At 39.7% G+C, this 23969-nt stretch overlaps 1 protein-coding gene across 4 annotated transcripts in view; it reads right to left on the bottom strand.

Annotated features, from left to right (window-relative positions):
- Positions 1-23969, bottom strand: part of PDE7B (phosphodiesterase 7B) — a 240436-nt gene that overhangs the window by 22496 nt on the left and 193971 nt on the right. For 3 of the 4 annotated variants that reach the window (XM_067542271.1, XM_067542268.1, XM_067542269.1), the window contains 5 exons: positions 13748-13899; positions 12166-12229; positions 9529-9624; positions 7424-7524; positions 6166-6297 (listed from right to left, as the gene is read on the bottom strand). In XM_067542271.1, coding sequence (XP_067398372.1) covers positions 6166-6297; positions 7424-7524; positions 9529-9624; positions 12166-12229; positions 13748-13899 — 545 coding nt within the window. The remainder of the gene's footprint in view (positions 1-6165; positions 6298-7423; positions 7525-9528; positions 9625-12165; positions 12230-13747; positions 13900-23969) is intronic. The other variant, XM_067542270.1, reaches the window with a different exon arrangement.

Below are 23969 nucleotides of genomic sequence, written 5' to 3'. Positions count from 1 at the left end.
GTGGTAGCCAACTGAAGAAGATAAAGAGACATACTGAATGTTTACTGAGGCTATCCTGTGCACTGAGTTAGGCAGGGGGACTGTGGGGAACTACAGTCTGTATTCAAGACTAGCTGGGCTCCTCCTGGTGTCTGACACGCTTCTGCCCATGTAGGCAGGCCGTTTGCCTGGTTTTAAACCATTCTGAAGCCTCCCCTGGTGTGACCTTGCACACATAGTGCATGAGAGCACATGGGGGTTGGGGGGGAAGTGGGAAAGGGGATGAAGTGGCAAGCTCTTAAAAACAGCATCCTCCATGCGTTTGAGGTCATGCCAGAGAAGGCAGGGTCATGCAGGCTGGGGCATGCCCATTCCATTCCTGAAAGCACTGGACTGGTCGGTGTTCTGGGGATGCATGAGTAACCACCTTAATTCCATGAGATAATACGACAGTGCTATGATGTCAGCAGCTCATGCCCAGTTGCTGCCAGGCGGCCCCACAACATTCAGCTCCCAGACAGCAGCAGAGGCCTAGAAAGAGCTGATGTCATTTAATTAAAGAACTGCTCTAGGATCTGTAGGGGACGGTATGGGAGAGCTAAGAGAAGCACAGAAAAGTGACAAGGGAGAAGAATAAAGGTAGGCACCACAAAGGACTGCAGCGAGGAAGAGCCATGAGGAATCGCATAGACAGAAGAAGGATGGCCCACAAGAGAGTGCATGGAGCAGAAAGGGACCACGGGGAATCATGTGGAAGAGGACGCGATGGGGACCACAAGGGATCGCATGCAAATACAGAAGGAGGGCGCACAAAGGATTGTGTGGAGAAGGAGGCATGAAGGACCATGCAGAGAAGGTAAGACCATGAGGGTTTGTGAGATAGTGGAGGAGGACTCACATGAAAATGGAAGGATCACAAGGGATTGTACAGAAGAGGAGATAGGACCACAAGGGATCACATGGGGGAGAAGAAGATGGGGACCACGAGGGATTTGCAGAAGAGCACAGGGTGGGACCACAAGAGATTGCATGAAGAAGAGGAGGAGGCAGGTCCATGAAGAATTGCATGGTGGAGGAGGAAACAACCTCATGAGGAATTGTGCAAAGGCGAAGGAAGGACCACAAGGGATTGCATGGATGAGGTGGTGGGACCATGAGGAAGTGCATGCAGGAGGAATCATGAGCAATTGTGTGGCGAGGGAGAAGGAGGAGGGACCACAAGGCCTATGAAACCTTAATTCTATCCCCTTCTGCTTATACATTATGACAGTATTTAATGACATAATCACTTGCTAATTTTCAGTGCACAGAACAGGTGGTGCTCACTTTCTGAGCAGTTATTTTCCCATTGTTCAATGGGTGGCCTTATTTATTGCACACTATTCACACCCTGTGCTGACGATAGAATTATTAATTGCCTCATGGGCTTTTCACTGGGGCTTATCACTAAAGTATCCAAGGGCTTCATAAATATTAATGACTTTATCTTCACAACGCCCCAGGACGTGAGGAGGTGATAGAATCCCCGATTAGAAGATGCGACCCAGGCACACCCTCTCAAATCACAGAGGCACTAGATGAGTTTCTCTATTAAATGACTGTAAGACATTTTTAATATGGGTAAAGCAATGTATTTTCCCTCAATCACAGCCTCAGGAAAGGCTGACCTGTTTTAACAGAAATTTTAAATAAAAAATAAGAAATAAAATTTAGTCTGAGGCAGACACCTGACATGGAAATTTTCACCCAACTAAAGTTATAAGCTATTGACAACAAGGGCTTATAATTGGAAGTGTCAGGCAGCCTTTAATTATCAGTATTGCTACCATCTCCTCCTATAAATCGTAGTTTCCTGCACTCTGTTCTAGTGACCCGTGATTTTTAGTGAGGAGGAAATATATAAACTTGGAATAAGTGACCAAAGTGTGAAGTGCAGAATCATGCAATAAATAGTGTGTTAGCGCTTTGAGGCAGGCACTGTCGTTTAGTATGTGTTTGGACAGTGCCTACCATAACGGAGTCCTGACTGGGAAGTGCCACAATATAATAATGAAAGTGAGGTCAAGGTGCCTCAAATCTGCCCTTAACAGCTGCAGATCTACCATAAGATGGTAGATGGTGACAGTATAAACTATTATAATAATTCTTCTCAGACCTACCTTATTATCAAGAATTCCTGTTGCTGAACAGCCATCCATGACAAATGCTTATTGCATTCTACAAGTTTTATTATTCTTTGACATACCATTTTTATTAGTAACTAGTAACTAAAGTGGAAAGAAGAAAGTGGGGTAGAACACATCACTGCAAAGCTGAGAGGGGACAGGGAAATACATGGAAAAATAGGTCCAGCTAGATGCTCATGTTATCTATTTTTCTTTCTTAGTTCTTCCACATTTTCTGAATTTACTGTTCTAATTCATTCTTTGTATCATACTCTTTTACTAAAAGTGTGAGCTGCTATAGAAGTGCAAGAAATGATGCTGATGCTGATTACTTACTGTGATGTTGTACGATTAAATATGACCATTTGTATCATTGTTGCTACTGCTGTTATACAATTGCAACAAATCTTATACATAGTAATGTCATGTAAGGTGTCAATGGATTTGCTAAGTATGATTTTCCTGGTTAATGCATCTATCACCTTTATAACTAAAGTTACGCCTATTAGCTACGTATTTAATCCCAAATGTGTTTGTTCCTGGGTGACACCTCTCAAACCAAGGCTGGACAGCTATGTTTTGTCCATTAAGGACACTTCAGTCTAACAATGGACCATAGAAGATATTCATCCTGCCCAGTAAGCCTTTCCTGTGGACATCCCAGAAAGAATATGGGCAAAGGCTGCTTCTGTGAGTCATCAAAGTATGTAAGGACATGTGATAGGATCATGTGACCCTGGACTCCATCTTGGGCCAGTACTTTTCTATAAAACTGGGCTGTGCACAGTAAAATTCCATGCACATGGCAAAGGATATAAAAAGGCACCTGAGACATCGCCATTTGGTCTTCATTTCCTGGGACTGGATTTCTAACAAGGAAGTTCTAAACAAGGACTGATGACCCCCAATCTGTATGGGTATTTCCAGAGAGACTTTTGCAAGATAGCAGTTTATTCCACCACTGCTGTGATCCTGATCTATGGACACTGAAAAATTACTTGTATGTATATGTCATATGATGTATTAACCATTCATAACTCTCTCCTTCTTTTATTTTATTATTAAACCTTTAGTTTTTTTATTACTAAAAGACTGGCATCAGCATGATTATTGAGTAAGTTTTGAGTTATATATTGACCTGGCTAAGTGGCTGATTCCTTCGGATTAGAAGGATCCTATATTTGATTAAATTGGTTTTCAGTAACCACTCATCATAAAGTCTAGTGTCTTGGTGGTGAGCCAAGAGCTGGAACGCCTAAGAAGACTGCAAGTTTGACTTCTTGTTAACCAGTGAGGTAAGAAAAAAGTTCTCTTTTGTTACTGGCTTGGCATAATCTAATGGTAGAATAACCACCAGTTTGGGGTGAGTCTGCCCCATTTCTCGGTCTTCCTGAATCTGGCATTCTCAGCTGTGATCCAGAGGTATGGTGACACTTAGTTCCTACTAGAAGAAAAAAAAATGATTGAGTTTTCAGTTCTGTAAACTTCTGCTTGTGGTCCAATATTATACCATGAGGTCACATGAAAGGTCTCAGTCTCTCTCTTCACCCCTTCCCTCCCCAATATTTTAAATTCACTCTGGACAACTAAAGAAAGATCAGGTTAAAAAGTGACAGCTGAGCATGAAGCCATACATCTCTAGCATTCAGTGCAAGCAACTAGAAACCATACAGCTGCTGCTAGCAATTAGAATTGTCAGCTTTCCACCACGGCCCCCTCTGCTGACTTAGTAAGGCTAATTGCCAACAGGTATCGGATTGCCTTAGCTGGTGGGGATATAAAGGAAAGAGGGAGAGGAGTAGGAGTAGGAGGTGGTGGGCTAGTGTGAATTGCAGACTTCTGTGTTTCTTAACAATTAACTTTGTTCTAGAGGAAGCGTAACCCTTTATTTGAATCCTAGGTGACACAGACTTATAGTTATGGCTGGCTGCAGGAAGCTTTCATTATGTCTGGGGCCTAAAACCGGCGATACAGGTTGTTACAGTTCCCACACTGGGCAGCCCATTGCAATGAGATTAGCCATTGTGATATTGTTCCTTAGAGTGTCACAAAAGAAGTGAAAGAGAACCTTCTCAATGAGTGAGGTGGTGGCTGTCATGAGAAGGGCATTGCTGTTTCTGATAGTCAAACCTCAGAAGAATCAGTGATGTAAATGAATCCCCCCAAATCCGGGTGCTTCTCTGAGCTATCCGTATCTCTCACCACCACAAAGCTGGGCTACAAATGACAGGAGAATGGGCTTCCCCGTAAGAAGGCTCCTGTTTCTGGCTGGAGCCCAGGGGTGCAGAGGTAAATCAAAACATAACAGGAAGTGAGGAAAAACAGATGTTAAGGAGACTGTGGAGGAAAAAAAAGTTACTCATCATTTTCTGTTGTCAGAACTTAGGGTTTGTATGATATAGATCTTCCTCACTTCTCTTTCCACGGATCCAAACCCTGCCTTCCACAGCCATTTGGCTCCCCTCCCCTCTCCAACCCAATTTCCTAATATTTAGAAGAGACTGGAGAAAAATAATGTAGGCAGAAGCTAGCAGTGATTGCTGTTTGGGTCTTACTTGTCATAAGCTGATTCAGCCAGTTAAGCCAGCCACAAAGTCATAGCTATGGGAGCATCAGTCTGTCCTGGCCTTGGCTCCCATGGCCCTGTCTGTCCCTTTATCTCAGGGTAGAAAGACAGTTGAACTGTTACACAATCATCATCTTATCTGTAAAACCACAAGTGCCTGTGGGGAGGGGAGGAGGGAAAGCAGCGGATGGAGAGTATGGTGGTGGGAGGGAAGAGAGAATCTTCCTGTCTCTCAAAATACTCAGCAAATTATTAAATCAGGACTGTGCTCAGTGTATTCAGAAAGGCACATGGCCTTTTAACAACTCTTCTCATTGTTCTAAAGTGCACAAGGTTTAAAGAATTCTATCCATCACTAATATATCAGATTTTTTTTTGACAGGTCCAAGTTCACCGCCTGAGTTTTGAACACCAGGGATCATGGTCAGTGCACACACTTTTGTGTTTCTTGGATGTAAAAAGCCCCAAAGCAAAGCACACCAGTTCCCTGACCCTACTCCACTTATTCCTGCTGGGAGTCAGGATTTTCCAGTGCCACATGCTGCTGCAGCTGACTACAGGGTACACAGGCTTGCTGCTTCTAAGAAGTTAAGTCAAAGATGATATATAAATACATGTAAATCCATAAATAATATGGATTTACATGTGCATGAATACTATGGATATATAACATATTATATATATGGATATATATAATGTATGCACATAAATAATATGGATTTACAACTTAAGTTGTAAGAGAGAGCTGACACGTTTATGAATAGGACTGTATGACAAGGTTGCCTGTGGTGAAGGGGGGCAGGGCTCAGCAACCCCAGGGTTCCTTCTGGTTTATACCTTCTGTTCCTAAAATCTCATCCTTCAGGGCTTCAGTTGGTTTCCTGCAAGGGTCAGGAGGGATTCTCTCTCCCCTTTCCCCTCCCTCCCCGGGGTATTCTGGGTTTTTTTTGTTTGTTTTTGGTTTCCTTCCTCTGAAGCAATTCACGGATGCCACAGCTGGAGATGGGACGTTGGAAAGGATGGGCTAGTGCTCTGTGGTGGGACCAAGCATTCTCTCTCTCAGGTGCTTGGCTGGCTGGTTCTTGCTTGAATGCTCAGGGTCTAACTGATTGCCATATATGGAATTGGGATGGAAATTTTGGAAGACTATTGATTGTAAGCCACAAATCTACACCATCTTGCTCCAGCCTTCCCACTCCAGAAATCTTCCAAGAGGCAGCCTTGCTGCCTTTTCAGCACTAATACTATCCTGAACAGGCATTGGTATTGGCATCTATTGCTCAATTGAAGTGGTAGTTTTGCGATGCAAACAAATGTGTATTGAGGATCGATGCTAAAATTGACAAACCCATAAAAACTGTGACTCGGCTAGATTTGAAAGCATAGCCTCAACTTGAAAGTGCCCTGCAGTAATGCTCTAGGCCCATCTTAATCCACTCCCAAGCACAGTCTCACCTGGTATAAGTTGGCAAGGTGGTGGTTGGTTTTGATCAAAAATGGTTGGTTGACCCCTGGATGGTCTACATCGTGAGCTGCAGCAGCTAGCAGTCCAAGCATAATGTCCAGAGGGGTGAGGAAGGTGGCAAGCTAGACCACACAAAATTGATCACAACATTAGTACAAACAATTCTTTTAGCAAGAAAATCAAAGCCACTTCTACACCATGTAGTTGTTGGGTTTTATAGTTCAATTTACAATGCTATTTTTTGAGATAATTATACAGAACCATACACAAGTCTGGCACTTCTGAGGTCATTACACAGTATAAATCTCTATAAAATTGTCAGGCTATATGCTGACTCCTTATTATAATAGTTTTTATGTTCGAGTGACCAATGAACAGGCTAAAAAAAACTTGGGGTAGATTCTACAAAAATACTGATATTTAGTCTCACAGATTCAGTTTAGAAACAATGGATAAAACTACCAGTCTAACATATCGTATCAACTCCACCACAGGGAATTACTTGCACATGTTAGTGGTACATTACACTACTGTCTTCTCATAAATCACTGTATTATCAGTAAATCAATGTACAGAGGCCAACGTTTTCAAAGAAGGCTGCTTATTGTTAGGCATTTCAGTCCAGATTCATACATCTAAATAATAGACCCAAATTAGCTGTCTAATTTCAGACACCCAAGTCGGAAAATGTTGACTACAATCCTTTCTGAAATACCTTTCATGTCATTTAGAAGCAGAGTGGAAAATCATTCTTGTTATGATTTGGAACAGACCTCCAAACCTTTCTGTTACTGAGTGCCAGTTATTTATTACTAATATGATGATAAACATGTTCTGATTTGAATAAATTGCCCTGCAATGAGAAACAAATAGTGTGCCCTGCAGACTCTGGATGTCAGCTGTCCTATGCATTTAAAGGCAGCACGGTATTGTGGGTAGTGCAGGGCACTGTGACTCAGGAAACGTAGGGCCAGATTCCACTCTCACTCATACCTAGGTTACACTGGGTAACACTCCTGTGACTTCAATGGAGCTGCCTTTTGTTTATACCAGTTCAGGCCTCTGAACTCTATTTCTGATTCTGCTACTCACTGGCTGCATAAGCTTGAGTCATGGGGAGTTTAAATGACTTAACTATTTTCCCCATCTACAAAATAACTGTTTTAATCTATCTCGGTACAATGATTTGAAACTCTGCTTTGAAAAGCTCTGTCAGTGCAAAGTCCTATGGTTTTGGTCTGTCGTTACCTTGGGCTCCTTTAGATAGCAGTGCATAGCTTGAGTGACGTCAGCAGCATGGACAGCGTTGTGGTATGGGTTTTGGCTGTGATAATCTTCTTGAACCATAACTAGAAATCAAAACAGGGAAAAGATTATCCATCCCAACACCATGATCATTGTTGGAAACGGGGGTTAAAATAAGCGTTAGGGTTATGCTCAGCAGCCTGGGAATTTTCTCCAAACGTCTACAGCTTGCATGGCTTGGCACTCTTACTAGGATGCCTTTGGAAGAAAAAAATTGCTTGAAAGGATTTGTGAGGCTCTAGGGGACTCCGGGCCTAATTCATAAATCAAGCTTTTCTTGCCTTAGTGAAGGCTCTCATTCAGAAGTAAACTAAGGGTGTGGGCAGGGGAGGCAAAATTATACACACTACAGTGTAATTATTTTAGGCTGCTGTCATATGTGAGTAATATGTCATTAAGGTAGTACCTATTTCACAGCAGCGGGGCTGGGGGCGCTTATTACTTGATTGATTATCCAGGATCAAAAGTGTGCTTACATCCTTTAGGCCTCAGAAATACAGTATTAGGGTAATCCAAGTGGAAATTCCTAGAATATTTTTAGTCACCTCTATCCTTGCATTTTAAAATCCCTGTCCCTCTTGTTTTAGTTTCTAGTGTTGGAATAGCTAACTTTTCATCTGGAAAACTGAGATCCAATTTTACGGCCCTCTCTCAAGAAATCACTGAGGTTTGCTCCTGAAGTTTGGCTGTGCCATGTGGTAGCACATTTCAACACCAGGCAAACCACAGTGCCCTCCTAGGGCAAAATCATATTGACATTGTATATGCAAAGACTGAATTATAATATTGTCCAAATCACCCTCCTCTCTGCGGATGATGATTAAGCAGCAAGAGGGGTTAGAGGCAAAATTCCAGTGACGTTGACTTGTTACTGTTGGATGACTTTCCTGACAACCAGAAGGGGACTCCAAAATGTATCAGAGGACACAAGGAAATCTCTAGCATGAGACTTCTCTAGCTATTAATTGCTGGAAGGACAGAATGCGTATTGTACTGATTGGGATAGAGACACCTCATGTCAGGCTAGGAACTGAGTATGTGCACGGGGCACAAAAGAGAAAATCACTCACTAGTAATTCCTTTTGGCGTAGGATTTTTGTTGTAGTTATTGTTTTTGCTCTCTTATACAAGTTGCAAGAGACAATTACTAGGTTGTATAGGTATATATATTATTTCAGTAGTTTTTTCTTAGAGCTAGTACTACATGTCTATATATCAAATATATACATCATCTGAAGGTGTTGATGATAATCCTTTAAGCATTGTAGAATTTCGGATTGAGTGATCTGAGAAGCCACTCCTTACCCTGTATAGCCAGTCATGGCAGTTAAAATAGGCTGAGGTACTCTGGCTTTTGGGGTACCCTTCTGTCTGTTGCAGAGTTTGCACTTTCCGGGAGTGGCAGGTGTGCTTTCTCACTGAAACTCTCTTTGACAGTCTGACAAACTGGAATTCAGCTACATTCAGAACATGATCCATGGATTTACTTGTTTTTGGCTTTCTTTCTTTCTTTGGTACCCTGACAAGATGGGGGCTAATATTTCTGTTGGCAGTGGTGGTGGCAGCAGTGGCTTTCATCAGTGCTATCCAGTGTAGACAGCTTGATATAATTTGTTAAATTTTGTAAATAAGCTCTTAGGTGCTCTATAAATCACTAAAATAACAACACTGCACTACAATCCCATTTGTATTTGGATAGATTCTACAGTGTCTGTCTCTGTCTGTCTGTGTGGGCCTACCCAGTCTCTGTGCGTCTCAGCATAAGGTGGTTGATATTTTTAAAAATCAGCAGTTCAGCTTTATCTGAGCTGACGAAAGACTAGTTTAGAAACCAATCCAAAGTCCACTGAAGCCTCATCATTGACCTCAATTGGTCTGAGTCTTTATTGCTTGTAAAGAAGGTTAGTGTATTTTACGGAAATGTTCAATTACTAACATTTTCAAGAACATAATTTTATATATATATATATATATAAGACAGTGCCATGCTTTGTTTCTTAGCTAAGCTGTAAAATGCCTTTGACAATAGTGCTGAGGAAGGTACTTACCTAAAAACCTATGTAATGTAACCATGTCTAACTGGAAATGGTGAATAAGCCCATGGACATTGAAGAGGTGGCACAGCAATGTTACAAGGCTGTTTCCTGAAAGTATACAAGAACACTTGTTAACTTCTTTTAGTTGATAAATAACGCACAGTGGCAACCATGCACAAGCAAAATCTTGCTTATTTTCTAATTGTCTGAACTGATTCCATCTCTTGAGAGCTGATCCTGCCAACACTTATGCTAGGCTAGCCAATTTTGTTTGGACGTATTCCTGGAGGTTTCATCACGTGACATAATCTTTAATTAAAGATTAATCTTTACTTCCTGGAGACTCCAGGACAATTCTGGAGGGTTGGCAACCCTACGAAAGTTTATGCACATAAGTAACTTTGCGCAGGGGAGTAAAGTTATTCATCACCATTTGTTTGCAAGTTCAGAACTCTGTCCTGTATGGATGATGTCAGTGAAATTCAGCTTTGAGATATTTTTTTCTTGTGTGTAGTTTATATTGTCCTGGAAATTGTTTTTCTACTTTTGCATTATACACGTACTGAATTCACAAAGCAATGCCCAGAAGTGACCTACTAGGAAGGAAACCTAGAGCAAAACTGTGAACTTCACAAACAGAGCTACTTCAGGAGTCTATGCAGAAGTTGAAGTTGATGTTTTTGCCACTTGAACTTCAGCACAATATCCCCAGTGAACTATATTTAGGGCTTCTGTTTCGCATGGTTTATTAATTTTATTTTTCAGTGTTTATTTTTAGCAATTTTTGAGTTCTACATAAATGTCCAAAAATTGGGATTTTTCTGGTCTTTCCCTTTGTATATACACGTAGTACTGTTTCAAAGAGCACTACATTAAAGCACACTAAGGAAACTTCAGTGCACATGAGCAGGGTCTTCATGAACCAATTAATGCACAACATGTGTGTGTTCGTTAGAAATCACACCCCTGTAGTCCACTTTACTGTTCTGACAAGGCTTAGACACAATCCAGGGAGCCTATATAAACAAACTGCACTGGGAAAGGAGTGAAATCAACATGAAATGAGTAGCCATTTCTGTTGTTTTTTAAGTTTTTAAATTGTGAGTGTTTTATCGGTCTATATCAGTTAAAACCTAAATTCAAAAGCCCTAATTATAGTATCAGCTCATCTCAATTACTTACTTAAGCACATGGCTAAACCTAGTCGGTACTGCGAGCCAAACAAATGACTGAGAAGTCAGCAGTTTGCAGTTAGTTAAACTTTTTTATTTCATAAATGAATGTACAAATGCATGAATAATCCATGCATCCAGTTCAGCACATGGCAGCAATTGGATCTCATAATAACAATGCAGTCTTATACAGCAGAAAACAAGTTGCAACCTAGGAAGGACTCAATCCCACCATAAATTTACACTAATGTCAAGAGTTCAGTCCAGGTAATAATGGCAAAATTGAGCCCTGGTTATTCATTGGTATTCATATTGACCAGCTACTTAGGAAGAGTATGTGTAACTCTATAATAATCCATTTGCAATGTTCATGGAACAGAAAGAAAATTTAGAGTATACATAAGTACAATGATATAAGGAAAGCTTTAAAGGGAGTCTTTTCCCGCTGTATGTGATTCAGGATTGAAAGATAATGAATGTATGGAGAGGAACTAGATTATAGGTAAAAGGACAGAAAGGCATTTCCTTGATTCTTTAGCTATACGGTGGCAGCACAGGAAGATGGTGCAGTATATTCAATGTAATTTCAGCAAGTCAGCAGGAGGATTACATTTTTGCTTTCTTTGCCATTTACGCTCCTTTTCTTATAATTTCTACTGCCAATCAGAGAGTTAATAAGTAATTCCCCAAACCAGCGACTCCCATATTTCAACTCTGCATCTGCTGCCAATCTAGCTGGGATCTAATAGGGATGCCCCTCCCATTTCGCAGTGTGGATGGGATAGGGTGGTCAAGACCCCCAGACTCTGAACCCCTCCTCTGTTCTTAACTCACCTGTTTACTTTATTGTCTAGATTTGTGTGTGGTTGTGTTTATAGAATCAAATATAGACCTTAACACACACACACACATTTTACTGGCAATTCATAATCACGGCATTATTGCATAAGAGAAGAATTAATATCCTATCCTGACATAATATAAATAAAGCATAATTCAGACCCCAAACACTTCATATTAATACACATTCATGGCTGATGGAGTCTGGCCCTAAAATCTGATCACGAGAGGATCATCCCAGTGTAGGGGGTGGTATAGGGCCAATGCATATTAAAAGCAGATTTTTTTAAAAGCACTTGTGGATTTTTCATGGTGGAAGATGCCATTTAATATAAGTAATGAATTATCACTTTACAATAAATAAATAAATAAATAAATAAATAAAAGGTGGCCATAACAAATATATCCCATATCTATAACTCTAGATATGGGATATATTTAAACATAACACAGTTGTAAATGTTCTGAAAAAGTTTAATGGTGTGATCTTGAAAGCATCTGAATACCTTCAATTCCCATTTAAATGTCTGAACAGGAAAAGTCTAGCACAATAATTAGGCATTCCTAGACTAATTGTATGAGAGGGATCAGATGACAAAAAGGGTTTGACTTTTGTTGTTCCTCTTTTATGACTTACCATTTGTCAAACGATCAAATAAGAAAATGTCAAAATCCCACATCCCCACTTTGGATAGCATGTGCTGAAAATGCAAATATGAAAAGCAAAATGACTGTTATGTCAGACTGTAAAACAGACAATTATTACTGTACATTAAGTAATCATAGGAGTAGTTGCTGCAGTTTCAAAATTCTCATGAGAACTATACAGATGCATTTGAACTTGGATTAAAATAACAATGTCTCTGCCTTCAAGAGACAAGTTTTATTCCACTGGGTGAAAAATCCTCTTGCCCTTTTACTTGACAGAAGTACAGTAAATGAGACCCTGTAGAAAATATTTCCAATTGAAGCAGGAAGAACATGTAAAAAATCAAAGAGAACATTTTGCCAAATGGTCCATCACTGTATAACTTTTTGCAGCCTTCCCTTATTGTCCCAAATTAGCTCTGAATTTTTCAAAATGGCTTGTACAATGTGAGTTCTCCTGTGGGCTTGATTCCTGCATTTTTTCGTAGTTCCTGTGAAGAGATGTGATCTCTTAAAAATTTAGTTGTACTATCCTGACAGGCAAACACAGGAATAACCTTAAATCTCATGCTTGTATGAAATGTATGCAGTCACTATTCCCCCACCACCTAACACAGCCGAGGAGGGAGCTGGCCTGGGGGGGACAGGTGATGTGCTGGGTCAGCCCTTCACAATGCGCAGAGGAGAGGGGGGGCACGTCACGAAGGGCCCATCCAAGGTACGTGTGGGGAGGGCAGGTGGCGGAGTCAAGCCTGTATTTGTGCCCTCCCTCAGGCCTCATACCCCCCCTGCAGATATAGAACCCCCTCCATGGGGCAGCTGGGAGGCGGCATTGGGACCCTTCCTGCCCTGCGTGGGGGGAGGGGAGAGGGCGTATGAGGCCAGGGGTGCAAATGTAGGCTTGGCCCCTGGGCGCCGGAGATCCACAGTACGCCACGGAACATAGCCCAAATTCCCAAGTAGAGACCCCAATCTGTGACTCTCTCTCACACTGAGTGATGTTTACTCATGTGAGTAATCCTATTGACATAAACTGGACTAATCATGTGTGTAAATGCTACTCAGTGTGAGTAAGGGTGAAGAATCAGCTAATTTTATTTTTGCCTACTAAGAGTTCCCTTGAAGTTTCAATTAGTATTCTTCACTTTCTAGCCTAAATTGTTGTATATGGATACTCTGGATCATTAAATGGTTGCTGCAGAGGTGGCTGCATTGTCTTGGTGGATGAAATGAATCCTATTTTATATCAGTTTACATTTGTAACTCACTTAGGAATCCTTGAGGCATACAATTGTACCTACATCATTTAATAATTCCAGAATGTCATTTGGGCTGCCTGAGTTTGAAACTTTGGCATGAGGACTAGACATTTCCTTGTCACTCTGATACTCATTCCTTCATGCTATGAGCATAAAAACCCGGGAAAGTATAGTATATTTGTTGGGGGCAAAATTAGAGACCGTAATTTTAGCCAGTTCACCCACCCATTTGTTTGTCAGAAGAGCAAGTTATAAAATGACATTCTTCAGCAAGCTAGTCCCAAGGAGAGGGGATTTGGAGATGTCTCTTACCCTGGCTTGTCCAAGGTAGTCTTCATCCAGTAAGTACAGAGAGGCTTGTGGTACAATTCCACGCAACAGCCTGGATGCATGGAAATATCTCTGAAAGCTTAACAGTCTTTTCACCTTTTTCTTGGTGCCAATTTCCCCTGAGTGTGTTGTATCTGTGAAAAGTAATTAGTACAAAAAACATCATGCTGGCGCTCAAGACAACTTTCTCCATTGTTTAAAAAGAAAATGTTGAAAATTTCATAATTTTGTAAGTCTTCTCTCAAACTTGCAAGAAACCACAGTACTCTTAATGCCACATTCTTTGCTGTTCAGATGCAGCAATAAAATCTCTCTCCTAGGAATGTGTGTGCACAAGTTATACTTTAGCTTTAGAAGTAATAGTATATAGGTGTATTACAGAGATGGAGCAGGGTGCAGTGGTTAGGGTTTAGAAGAGTTCAAGTCCCTGCTCTGTCACGGACTTCCTTTATGACCTTGGGCAAGTCACTTAGTCTCTCGGTGCCTCAGTTCCCCATCTGTAAAAGGGGGATAATAGCAGTTCCCTACCCCACAGGGGTGTTGTGAGACTAAGCACATTGAAGAGCATGAGGTTCTCAGAAACTACAGTAATGGGGTACACAAGTACCTCATGTGGACAGCAATGTGTCTTATTGGCAAAACTTGTATAAGGATTAAGAGAAATACTTAAATTTGACTTTCACTGCTCTTTAGGAAGGCGAATAAGTCAAAATCAAGTACAAGTGAGAGGGATTTGATGTGATGAAGTTGAAATAATTCTCAATAAGGTGTTTAATGGAGAGGTTAACATGCATTTTCTTTTACCTGTTTAGGGGATTTAGACTGTAAGCTCTTTAGGGCAGGGACTGACTTTTTGTTCTGTGTTTGTACAGCGCCTAGCACAGTGGGATCCTGGTCCATGACTGGGGCTCCTAGGTGTGATGATCATACAAATACACAATGAATAAATAAACAGTGATAACAGGCTCTTTTAAAATAAGGACTTTTTCCCACCTGCCCATACACTTCACTGATGTACAACAAGTGACAAGTTCAGGAGTCACTTTGGGATGGCTGTTTGCTTCGGCTGGTAAAAAGCTGTACACATCCAGGAGATAAAATGGTTAGTTATTCCAGTCCTAAGTATTCTTTGCTTATGTTATTTAACACTGGACTCACAAAAAACTGTTTTAGGTCCAGGGTTGTTTGATGTAGAATTGTCATCTTTGGGTAGGTTACATCTTTGCATGATATCAGTTGCATTTTCCTGAAGTAATTGTACGAGCACTGTTGGTGCCGTGCTCTTCAGATAGATGGATAGTTCCAAAACAGATGAGGCATACATAATCATCCGAAACCCGACCAACTTTTCTGATGCTGCAAGGTAAACCGTAGGAAATCAGATATGATGAAACTGCCAGCTTTTGTTAGAGTCATGCTTCTAAATCCCTTCGGATTATAATGAAAATATATTTTGCATTCTGAATCTGGAAATGTGACACTCAGGAACTCTGCTCTACATGAGCTCTTTCAGAACAGAACTGAAGCCAGTATGTGTTGAACTCAGATGTTAAAAGATCTAGATATTAAATTTCTGAATGAACTATCCTAGCGGTAGCATCTGTTTGTAGTTCTCTTTCCCTCACATTCCCACATTTGCTGGGCAATCTTTTGCACCTACTTTGGAGTTTAATGTTGTGTCAGCCTAATATTGACTGTTCTCGCCAATGAGAGGGGCAAGGTGGGTGAGGTCTTTTATTGGACTAACTTCTATTGGTGAAAAAGACAAGCTTTCGAGCTAAAGAAGAGCCCGGTGCAGTTCAACAGCTTGTCTCTCTCATCAACAAAAGTTGGTCCAACAAAATATTTTAACTCACCCACCTTGTCTCGCTCATATCCTGGGACCAATATGGCTACAACAACAGTGTAGCCATATTTAATGACATCTTCCTTAGATTTTATGTGATGTTGCAGGTGTCTTTAAAACAAATTAATTCTTCTTCCCAGGTGGGTAGTGAATGAGTGTGTACAGTGCTCTTAGAGGGTAAATAGTAAATGAACCAGAGCCGTTAGCCTCCATCCTATTGCCAAGGTAGGATGAGTGGCTCTGGAATGTCCAGTGTGAATCATTAGTAGAATTCAGTTCTTATGGTCTGTAACAAGATTGCATGTTCTTCGGTATATGCACCTGGAAGCTGGTGCTTATAAAAGTTCAGCACTGCTTCTTAATGAGTTTCCAAGCACTGATGGTGATGGTTTTTGTGAGCAGCCTTTGCAATAGAATCTGCTGGAGATCACTGTAATGATAAATTACCAGAAGAAGCAAAACTTCACTAGCACCCACCTAAGGATGCATTTTCAGTGCACAAAATATAGTGTATGACCCATTTTTGCAAAAAATGTAAAATTGACTGCCTATTCTGTCATATTGTTTGGTGTTTCCCCATAACCAATCCCTATGCAATGAGGCTAATAAGTTAAATTTAGAATAAAAGAAAACATTGAATTTATGCCAGGGAATATACCTTATTCAGATTGTACAATAGCAATATGCTCTCTTTACTGAATACCAGTATATCTTGCTGCTCTAAAATTTCATATATGGATGAGTTTGACATGGAAAATGAAATTGTTTTCATAAGGAAGGTAACTTAGTTTGGCATTTATTTTAACTTGTTAGGAGTAACAGCAAGTTTACTATTAGAGAAATTAAAGTTGTTTTGTTTGTGCATTTAACAGCACTTCATGTATGGTCAGTTTTGATGTTGTCCACTGTAAGTTTAGAGGCCAAAGGAAGAAGGGAATTAGGGCAGTAGTTAGAGGTAGGTGGAGGTAAGTGCTTTTGTTTGTTTTTTTTAAGATGGAGTTTACAAGGGATTGTCAGAAAATGGAGAGTTCTTTTTAGGGCAAGGCTATCATTATTTGAGATGAGCAGTTGCGCTGTATATCCCTGAACTTGTTATGTAGAGAAGATCTTAGAAAACATGCATGTGGTGAGGGCATCTCTTGCCATTTTTTGGTATTTGTGCTGAGCATTAGCTCTCCTGTGAAATTCAAATTTGATTCTTTTTTCCATGCTTATGACTATTAAAAATATGTATCTAAAAATGCTTTTCTGGCACTTTTTAGAGAGGTCATTAGATACTAATTTTAACATCTTATAAAGTCTGCATTGGCATTGCAAAGGAACATACACATTTCACAGGTTTGTGTTGGTTTAAATGTCAGGAATGTTATTAAAAAATTTACACGGAGTGTTTTCTGTGTGGAATTTCCTCCTCATGTGATCCATTAGCCAACAAACCTCAGGGCTACTGAAGGGCACAAAACGAGCGAACACAGATAATATACAGTTTGCTGATGGCATTGAGTATGAATTATTGAATCCCTAAGTCACACCATCCCATTGTTCAGGAGTACCCCAAGGACCTTTAATAATGTGAAATTGTGAAGTGGAGTGGCTGTAGCTTGAAGGGCAATGGAAAACCTTGTGTTGTCAAAAGGGCAAAAAGTAACAGCATTATTGTAGCAACATGATGGCTAAAGCTTCTGACTTGATTCACTAGTATCTGCCCAAACTCTATCACCCTTTTTAAAATTAGAGTAATTTCACTTTTCTTTTCTTTTCTTTTCTTTTTTCTTTATTTTAAACCCTCCCTATTGGGGGGATGGCTATAGATGGCCACACCACTTACTGGGAGAGAACAGTGTGTGGGAGGAACCTGAAGACTGGTTCTGAATTTTATTTTTCTATTTTTGATTTTTGAGAAGTTGCTGGAGTCCAGCTAAATTCCTGGGCACCAAAAGTCTTTTAATTCCAAAGTTAATCCTTCATCAGCTTCTTCTCCTCCCCACCTCCAGCTTTCCTATTTCCTTCTTTGCCTAGATTGTTTTATTGTCTGAATCTCAGCTCATGTGTTTAAATTTTACAGGAATGGTAACATTCCACTTTGTCCATTAAAACTAGCAGTTGCTACAACTCTTTTTAACCAGATCTCTGTCTGGCCTTTACACTGAATGCAAGTGATTGTGGAATTGTCACTTTCCTCCATTTTAATTTTGCTTCAGAAGTCAACTCTATGTATTTTGAGTCCTGAAATTCCAGTGGAGAGAAATAGATATGGAGCCTGTGAGAATAGCCGCATCACGGCAGCAATGACTTTGATTTCACGGAGCACATTATTCCTTGGATTGCCTGCAGTAGAAACTGAGACTATATCTACAACAAAGGTAATTGTACTAAACTAAACACAAACACATTAGAATGGATCAGTGTGAATCATGAATGTTTTCTTAATACCTAGCACAATTTCTGGACTGACAGCATCAAATTCATTGTCACTTGTGAGCCATATTGTGGCATGTATAAAACATTCATGGCTTTCAACAGGAGCTTCAAGAGAAGACTATGAGCAGTTTGCATCCCTACACAGAACATGCCTTTCTGCTTCAGAAGCATATTCCATTACAGTGAATTATGGGAAATACGTATCCACAATAACCCTTAAATCCCATCTGAACATCTTTTCATTCTAGTAAGATTCATAATATTTATAATATTCTTAATGCACACTATGAGCTGAATTTTCAGAAGTGGATTCTTCAATACAAAGTCCAAGTCCTACATTTGGATGCTCACACTAATATACAGGCATGAACTGAGTAGCCAAGATTTGGACATTCTCTTAAAGGGCTTACATTTTGGGCTCTTTGATTTATCTGTAATGTCAGTGGCATTTTCTCTTTTTTCCTTCTTCACTTCTAAGCCAAAAAGAAATCTAATGAAACTGAGGAACAAAAATGATGCTTAAATAACATGAAGAGCTTGCTTTTAAAATAGCAAAAGTGAGGGAATTCAGATTTATGGCTAAAATTCTGTCTTCCACTTGCCAGTTGTGCAAAGCTATTCAAATAACTCTAACCTGTCTGACTCTGACCGGTACCCCAATAACTAGTCTGAGTTAAGGATGATGGTTTTACATTAGTTTATTAAAGGTTATACGAATATACAATTTTTTTGTTTTTATTTATTAAATTTAGCAGTTGGATGCAAGAACTTGAATTAGATCACATGAGGATTTTGAAACACAATGGGTTATTGATATCTGTTTGTACTTAGAATAAAATGAGTTATGAGATGCCAAGGACTCAGTTCATAAGGTAACTGTGCAGGTTTCTTTGCACTGCAACCATTGGGCTATTGGCATTAGTTTGTACAGTGAGCCGCTGGTTTGAAAAAAAAAGAAAAACGTTGACATTATGTAGCTGCACAGGGACCTGTAGGAGGAGATTTGGCAAGAATGTGCCATTTTGAAATGAAACTGAAATATGCGTAGGGATGTCCTTGTATATGCCTAAAACATGACATGGGATTTTGTGATGGTCTCTATTTAATAATTAGAGTATCTTATGGATATTTTTGTGCTTATGCCCAAAAGCAGCACGTCTGAGTATAAGGGATGTACATCCACATTGTATTGAAGTTTTGCCCAGCACATTAGGTGAAGAATCCTTTTGTTGCAGATGGAACACAATTATGGTGTGTACACACACACACACACACACACACACACACCCCCCCTGAAACTGCAACATTTACCCTGGTTCTTCAGCTCCAAAAACACAGGCAACTTGTGCTAAAGAAGCTCTCCTTTATCTGGCAGTGCTAGTAAGTCCTTTATCCATTCTGTCTGGCAGCTATTAGAGGGCAACATCATACATAAATACAGTACATACAAAACCATTACATGACTGTAGGATACTGATTGGCATTTGAGTACTGCCTGTGGCCCTCAAGAGGTTAATAAGCCATAAGGAACTGCTGGTATGCTTCTCTCTCAAAACAAAGTGCCACTGGCAGCACAGAAGAGGGGGGAGTAACACACATCATCTCTCTAGTACATGATCTACCACTCCCCACACACACTGTTTTTTCAGTTCAATGAGATTTCCTGAATTAGGAGCTCCCTATCACCTTTCTCTGTTTTGTGTTGCTGTGGTAGCCTATGGGTGTGTGTACTAAGAGTATAAAAGGCAATATGGTTAACAAAGGGAAAAGGCAGCACAAGTTAACAACAAAAACGTGCTTGTGTAAATCAACATTACACAGAGACTAGTTTAACCTCTACACCGGATATTGACTTTTCTACATTATTAGTACCATTTTTTTAAATGAAAAAATGTTGTTTGTGCAATGAACCAGTTATGTGAGTTTTCTTTTGTGATATCTTCCTTCTGGTTTGCACAGCACTTCAGAGTAATGAGAAGAGATTATTTGCCCCACCCCACTTTCCTGGGGAGAAGCAGGTTTATTAATTTTCAAATAACGAATTGATTCAGAAACATAATGTTCCAGTCATTTTCTCTAAGGACACTCTAGGAAGGTGTCTAGCATCTATAAATCACACCTTTGACTCATATACAGCTTATGTCCCTGTTTTCTTCCAGCACCCCCTTGGTCATATGGACATGTCATGCTTATCCTCTGCTAGGCAAATCAGGGTCTACAAAACCAGGGAAAGAGGAGTTGTCGGGAGAGAGAAGAAAATGGCTGCAGGAGGCATTTCTGGAGGTATGGCAGGAGGGAGAGAGGTGACAGTCAGCTGGTGGCCTAAGGTGAGGCAATTGGATTTTACCCCCACACATTCTGAAGGTAACGTCTTGCAATGACACCATGACAATAGATTAAAGTGCTTTTGTGTGTGGACTCAAGATACGTTTAATTGGGGAACAATCAGTATTTACTCCAGTACATTTCTCCAGCATAGATAAGTCCTCTGTCAATTCATACCAAACTTTTAGCTTAGATTTACATCTCCCTTTCTGTAGTCTTGTCTTTGTTTAGTGTACTGTGCCACATTTCTCACATTCCAAAATTCTCCTATAGTGTAAACAGAAGCGTACCTGAAAGTGCTGATAGTAGACAAATTGCTGTCTACTCTTATTACCTGTGTCCAAGAGTGTATCATGGATTTTTCACACTACTTAAAAGATAGCAATAGTTTTTGTTAAGGATTAGTGATCGGGCTCAGTTAAAATAAGAATTAAACCAAAACTTGACTTTAAACCTATTGCAAGGTTTTGAAAAAGTGCTCATTTCCTCTCTGCATTATTTGCCTTTTTCTTGCACCCCTGTACTTCCTGGTTCAAGATCAGAGCAGAATTATCAACGTTCTGAAGAAAGGCTGCTCTCCTGGAATTTCTGGCATGACAGAAAGCAGGAAGCATCAGAAAACATTTTAAGACAACTTCTTACTGCAAAGTTTCCACTCCAGCTTGGCAGACCTCAAAACATTCAGATAAACATCCCAATTGGACCTCTGACCCTTTTAAGGTCTGTCTATTTTGGGAAACACATACTTGAGGTTTGGTTTTAAAACGATCCGATTGATTTTCATTCTAATTTGGTTGAAACCTTGCCTTTGTGCTGATAACAATTTTACCAGTTTGATCAGAGTGATATTTTAAAAATCACAATTATAGAGATGAATTATAATTTAAGAAAATAGTTGATATTACCTCCCATGAATATACTATGGTAATACAAAATTAAATATTAGACAGGATAACACTCCACACTGCAATACATTACATTAAATAAGAGCTGTATTGGTATCTTGTAGATTTCAATATCTTTGGAAATCCACTTGAGACTTTTCTGCCTCTCTCACTTAATTCAGAATCCAGAGCTATCGGTAATAAAATCTTTGCTTTCAACTGTGTACCACACGCAAACATTTTTCATTAACAATTACAAAAGTCTTCTGGGGGAACTCGTCCCCAGATCCTCTTTGAAATGCTTGACATGTTAACTGTACAGTCTTTCTGGAGATTCTTTAAAACTCTGGTATAGCATAACAGTTATATCTTTGGGGCAGAGACTTCATTTGTGACATTTTGTAGCCTGCCTAGCAAAAATGGGGCCTGTCTGGTTGTGGCTACACCAATATGTTAAATAATAATAACATTCAAAATAGTATATTACCACAGTAGAGTAACAACTGATGAAATAATTACCAGCTAATAATTTACACAATGCATTTGGCTCCCTCGTTGGCTTGCTTGCTGAATGTTCATGCAAAGGTCACAATGTCCTGAAACTCACTTCTTGAGTAAATTTGAACAAATGCTTTTATTTTTTCTCTGTGGCTTGATTGTGAACAGATCACTGTCTGTGCTCAAAGTTTGAGTGATGCTTATTAGTTGTGATTGGCCAGGTAAGTCAAATAGGTTTTTTCTGTTCTTTGATTGGATGAGCAAAACTCCTATAATCTAAAGGAGGACATGAAGAAAGCTTCCAGGCTCTGAACCTGTCAGCATCTACCTGTCTCTGAGCAGATTTGCTGAATCTGAGAAAATCTGAAATATTTTCTTTTTTGGGCCATACAGTACAAGATGCCCATGATATTAGTTTTAGAAAAATTAGGGTACTGAACATTTATTGGCAGGCTGCAGAGTTTAACTCATATTTTTTAAATCACAGTCACACAAAGCAGCTGCTTATGAACATAGGTCCTACCTGCAAAGGTGAGGTTCATGTCCTTGTCTGGCTAAATTAATTGTTACTGTGCCCATGTTTTTGAGAGAGGTTTTGGAATGCTGTTTTATTGTGCCAAGTGGTGTCTCCTCCTAGATAAATATCACATGTTTGATGACAGTGACTTGAAACAGCTCAGCTACCAACTCATAAAGTTCCCATATAAGCCTTGACACTACTGGGGAAAAAAACTAGCTGTACAAAACTACTGGACCTCCCCACTCCCAAATATATTTTCTTTGGAGTATTTGAAATAGGACCAGAGAACTGAAAAGTAGCTATGGAGGTTTGAAAATAATCCTGCACAAGTGTGGATTGCAAATACATATTGAAGCAAAGAAATTAGTGAAGTCACAGAAATCCCAGGAGGAGAAGTAGATTAAATCAAAATTTAAGGCAAAACTAGGTTTGTTTCTCTTGATGCTTTTCAGCTATCATGAGGAACCTGACGTGGCTAGTTATCAAAGCCATCTTCAGGCAAACACTAGGTCTGAGAGCTTCGATTTAGCTGCCTATATGTTATTAGGAGAGAGTGTTATGCATGCTGTTATATTCATTTTCACCAACAGTATTGTATTTTTTTCATCTGAAATCTTCACTTTGCCACTTCAGTCTTGTCTGTATGGTAGGATATTCAGGATCTTTATTTTAAAGTTGCAAGTTAATATGGTCTTACAGCTAATTACAACTTGTAATCAACAACTTGACAGGAAATGGTTTTCCCCTTCCCCTTTTGAGGAAAAATTCACATACCTTGTAATAACAGCAAACACAGCTTTCATTTATCATCTTAATGATCCCTTCTCCCTGTTCTTTCTTTTCCTTAAGTAATTTAGAAAGTATCCTCAATGTTATCATCAAAACACCCTTTCCCTTTTTAATCAAGTAACAGAAGGTCAGGTGACAAAACAAACAATTCATCATTTGGAAACTCCTGTATTAAAAGGACACTATCAGGTGACTTAAGCCCTGGATTTATGTTAAAAAAAATTACAATTCTATAATGGTGTAAATATTTGTATGCAATTTTTTAAAAAATTGCAGCAAAACAAGTTTGTGTTTAGTTTTGAAACATTCCCCAGCAGTGTTCACAAAACAAATTGCAGCTCTTTGCTAATGCATGAAAATATATTAAGAAATGTTGGTTTCATTTTCTGGCTTTCATTTTCTAACTGAAGTAAGTGCAAAAATTAAACAAACAGCATAAATGAGACTAAGCGGAATTTACTTTTCAATCCACTTTGTCGTTAATTACACAGGGAAGAACATTTTTAATACGATTTTTTTTTAAACTTGACTGTTCCTTTAAAGAGTGTGGAGAGAGAATCACACTGATATTCAGTGAGATAGAGAGGGAGAACTCTGTGTTTAGAGTGGAGCTTTAGTAGAAAACAGAACTGCCCGTGCTGAGACAATATTACGGAATCCCAATTCATTTTTCATGGATAGGAGACTCATAAGTCCATAGGTGAATTTTAAGTTTTGGGGATGTTTTTGCCATCCACAGCAGAGGGGCCAAACTCATTTAGGAAACTGTGTGTGCTTTCCAATTGTCGGTATCATTGTTTTGGGGAATAAAGCAAGTATTTTGAAGTGAGGGGGAAGAACCTCAAAAGTTTGGCCCTTTTGGTTTAATAATCATTGAGAAATTTGGATGCTTATCTGTACCTCTTTAATCTGGAGAGTCCA

This window comes from Emydura macquarii, unplaced genomic scaffold, assembly GCF_026122565.2.
Source record: "Emydura macquarii macquarii isolate MOO-44397 ecotype Brisbane River unplaced genomic scaffold, CSIRO-AGI_Emac_v2 contig_705, whole genome shotgun sequence".
Classification (NCBI taxonomy): Eukaryota; Metazoa; Chordata; order Testudines; family Chelidae; genus Emydura; species Emydura macquarii.
The sequence above is the reverse complement of the archived record's forward strand: the minus strand, read 5'-3'. Positions and strand labels throughout refer to the sequence as shown.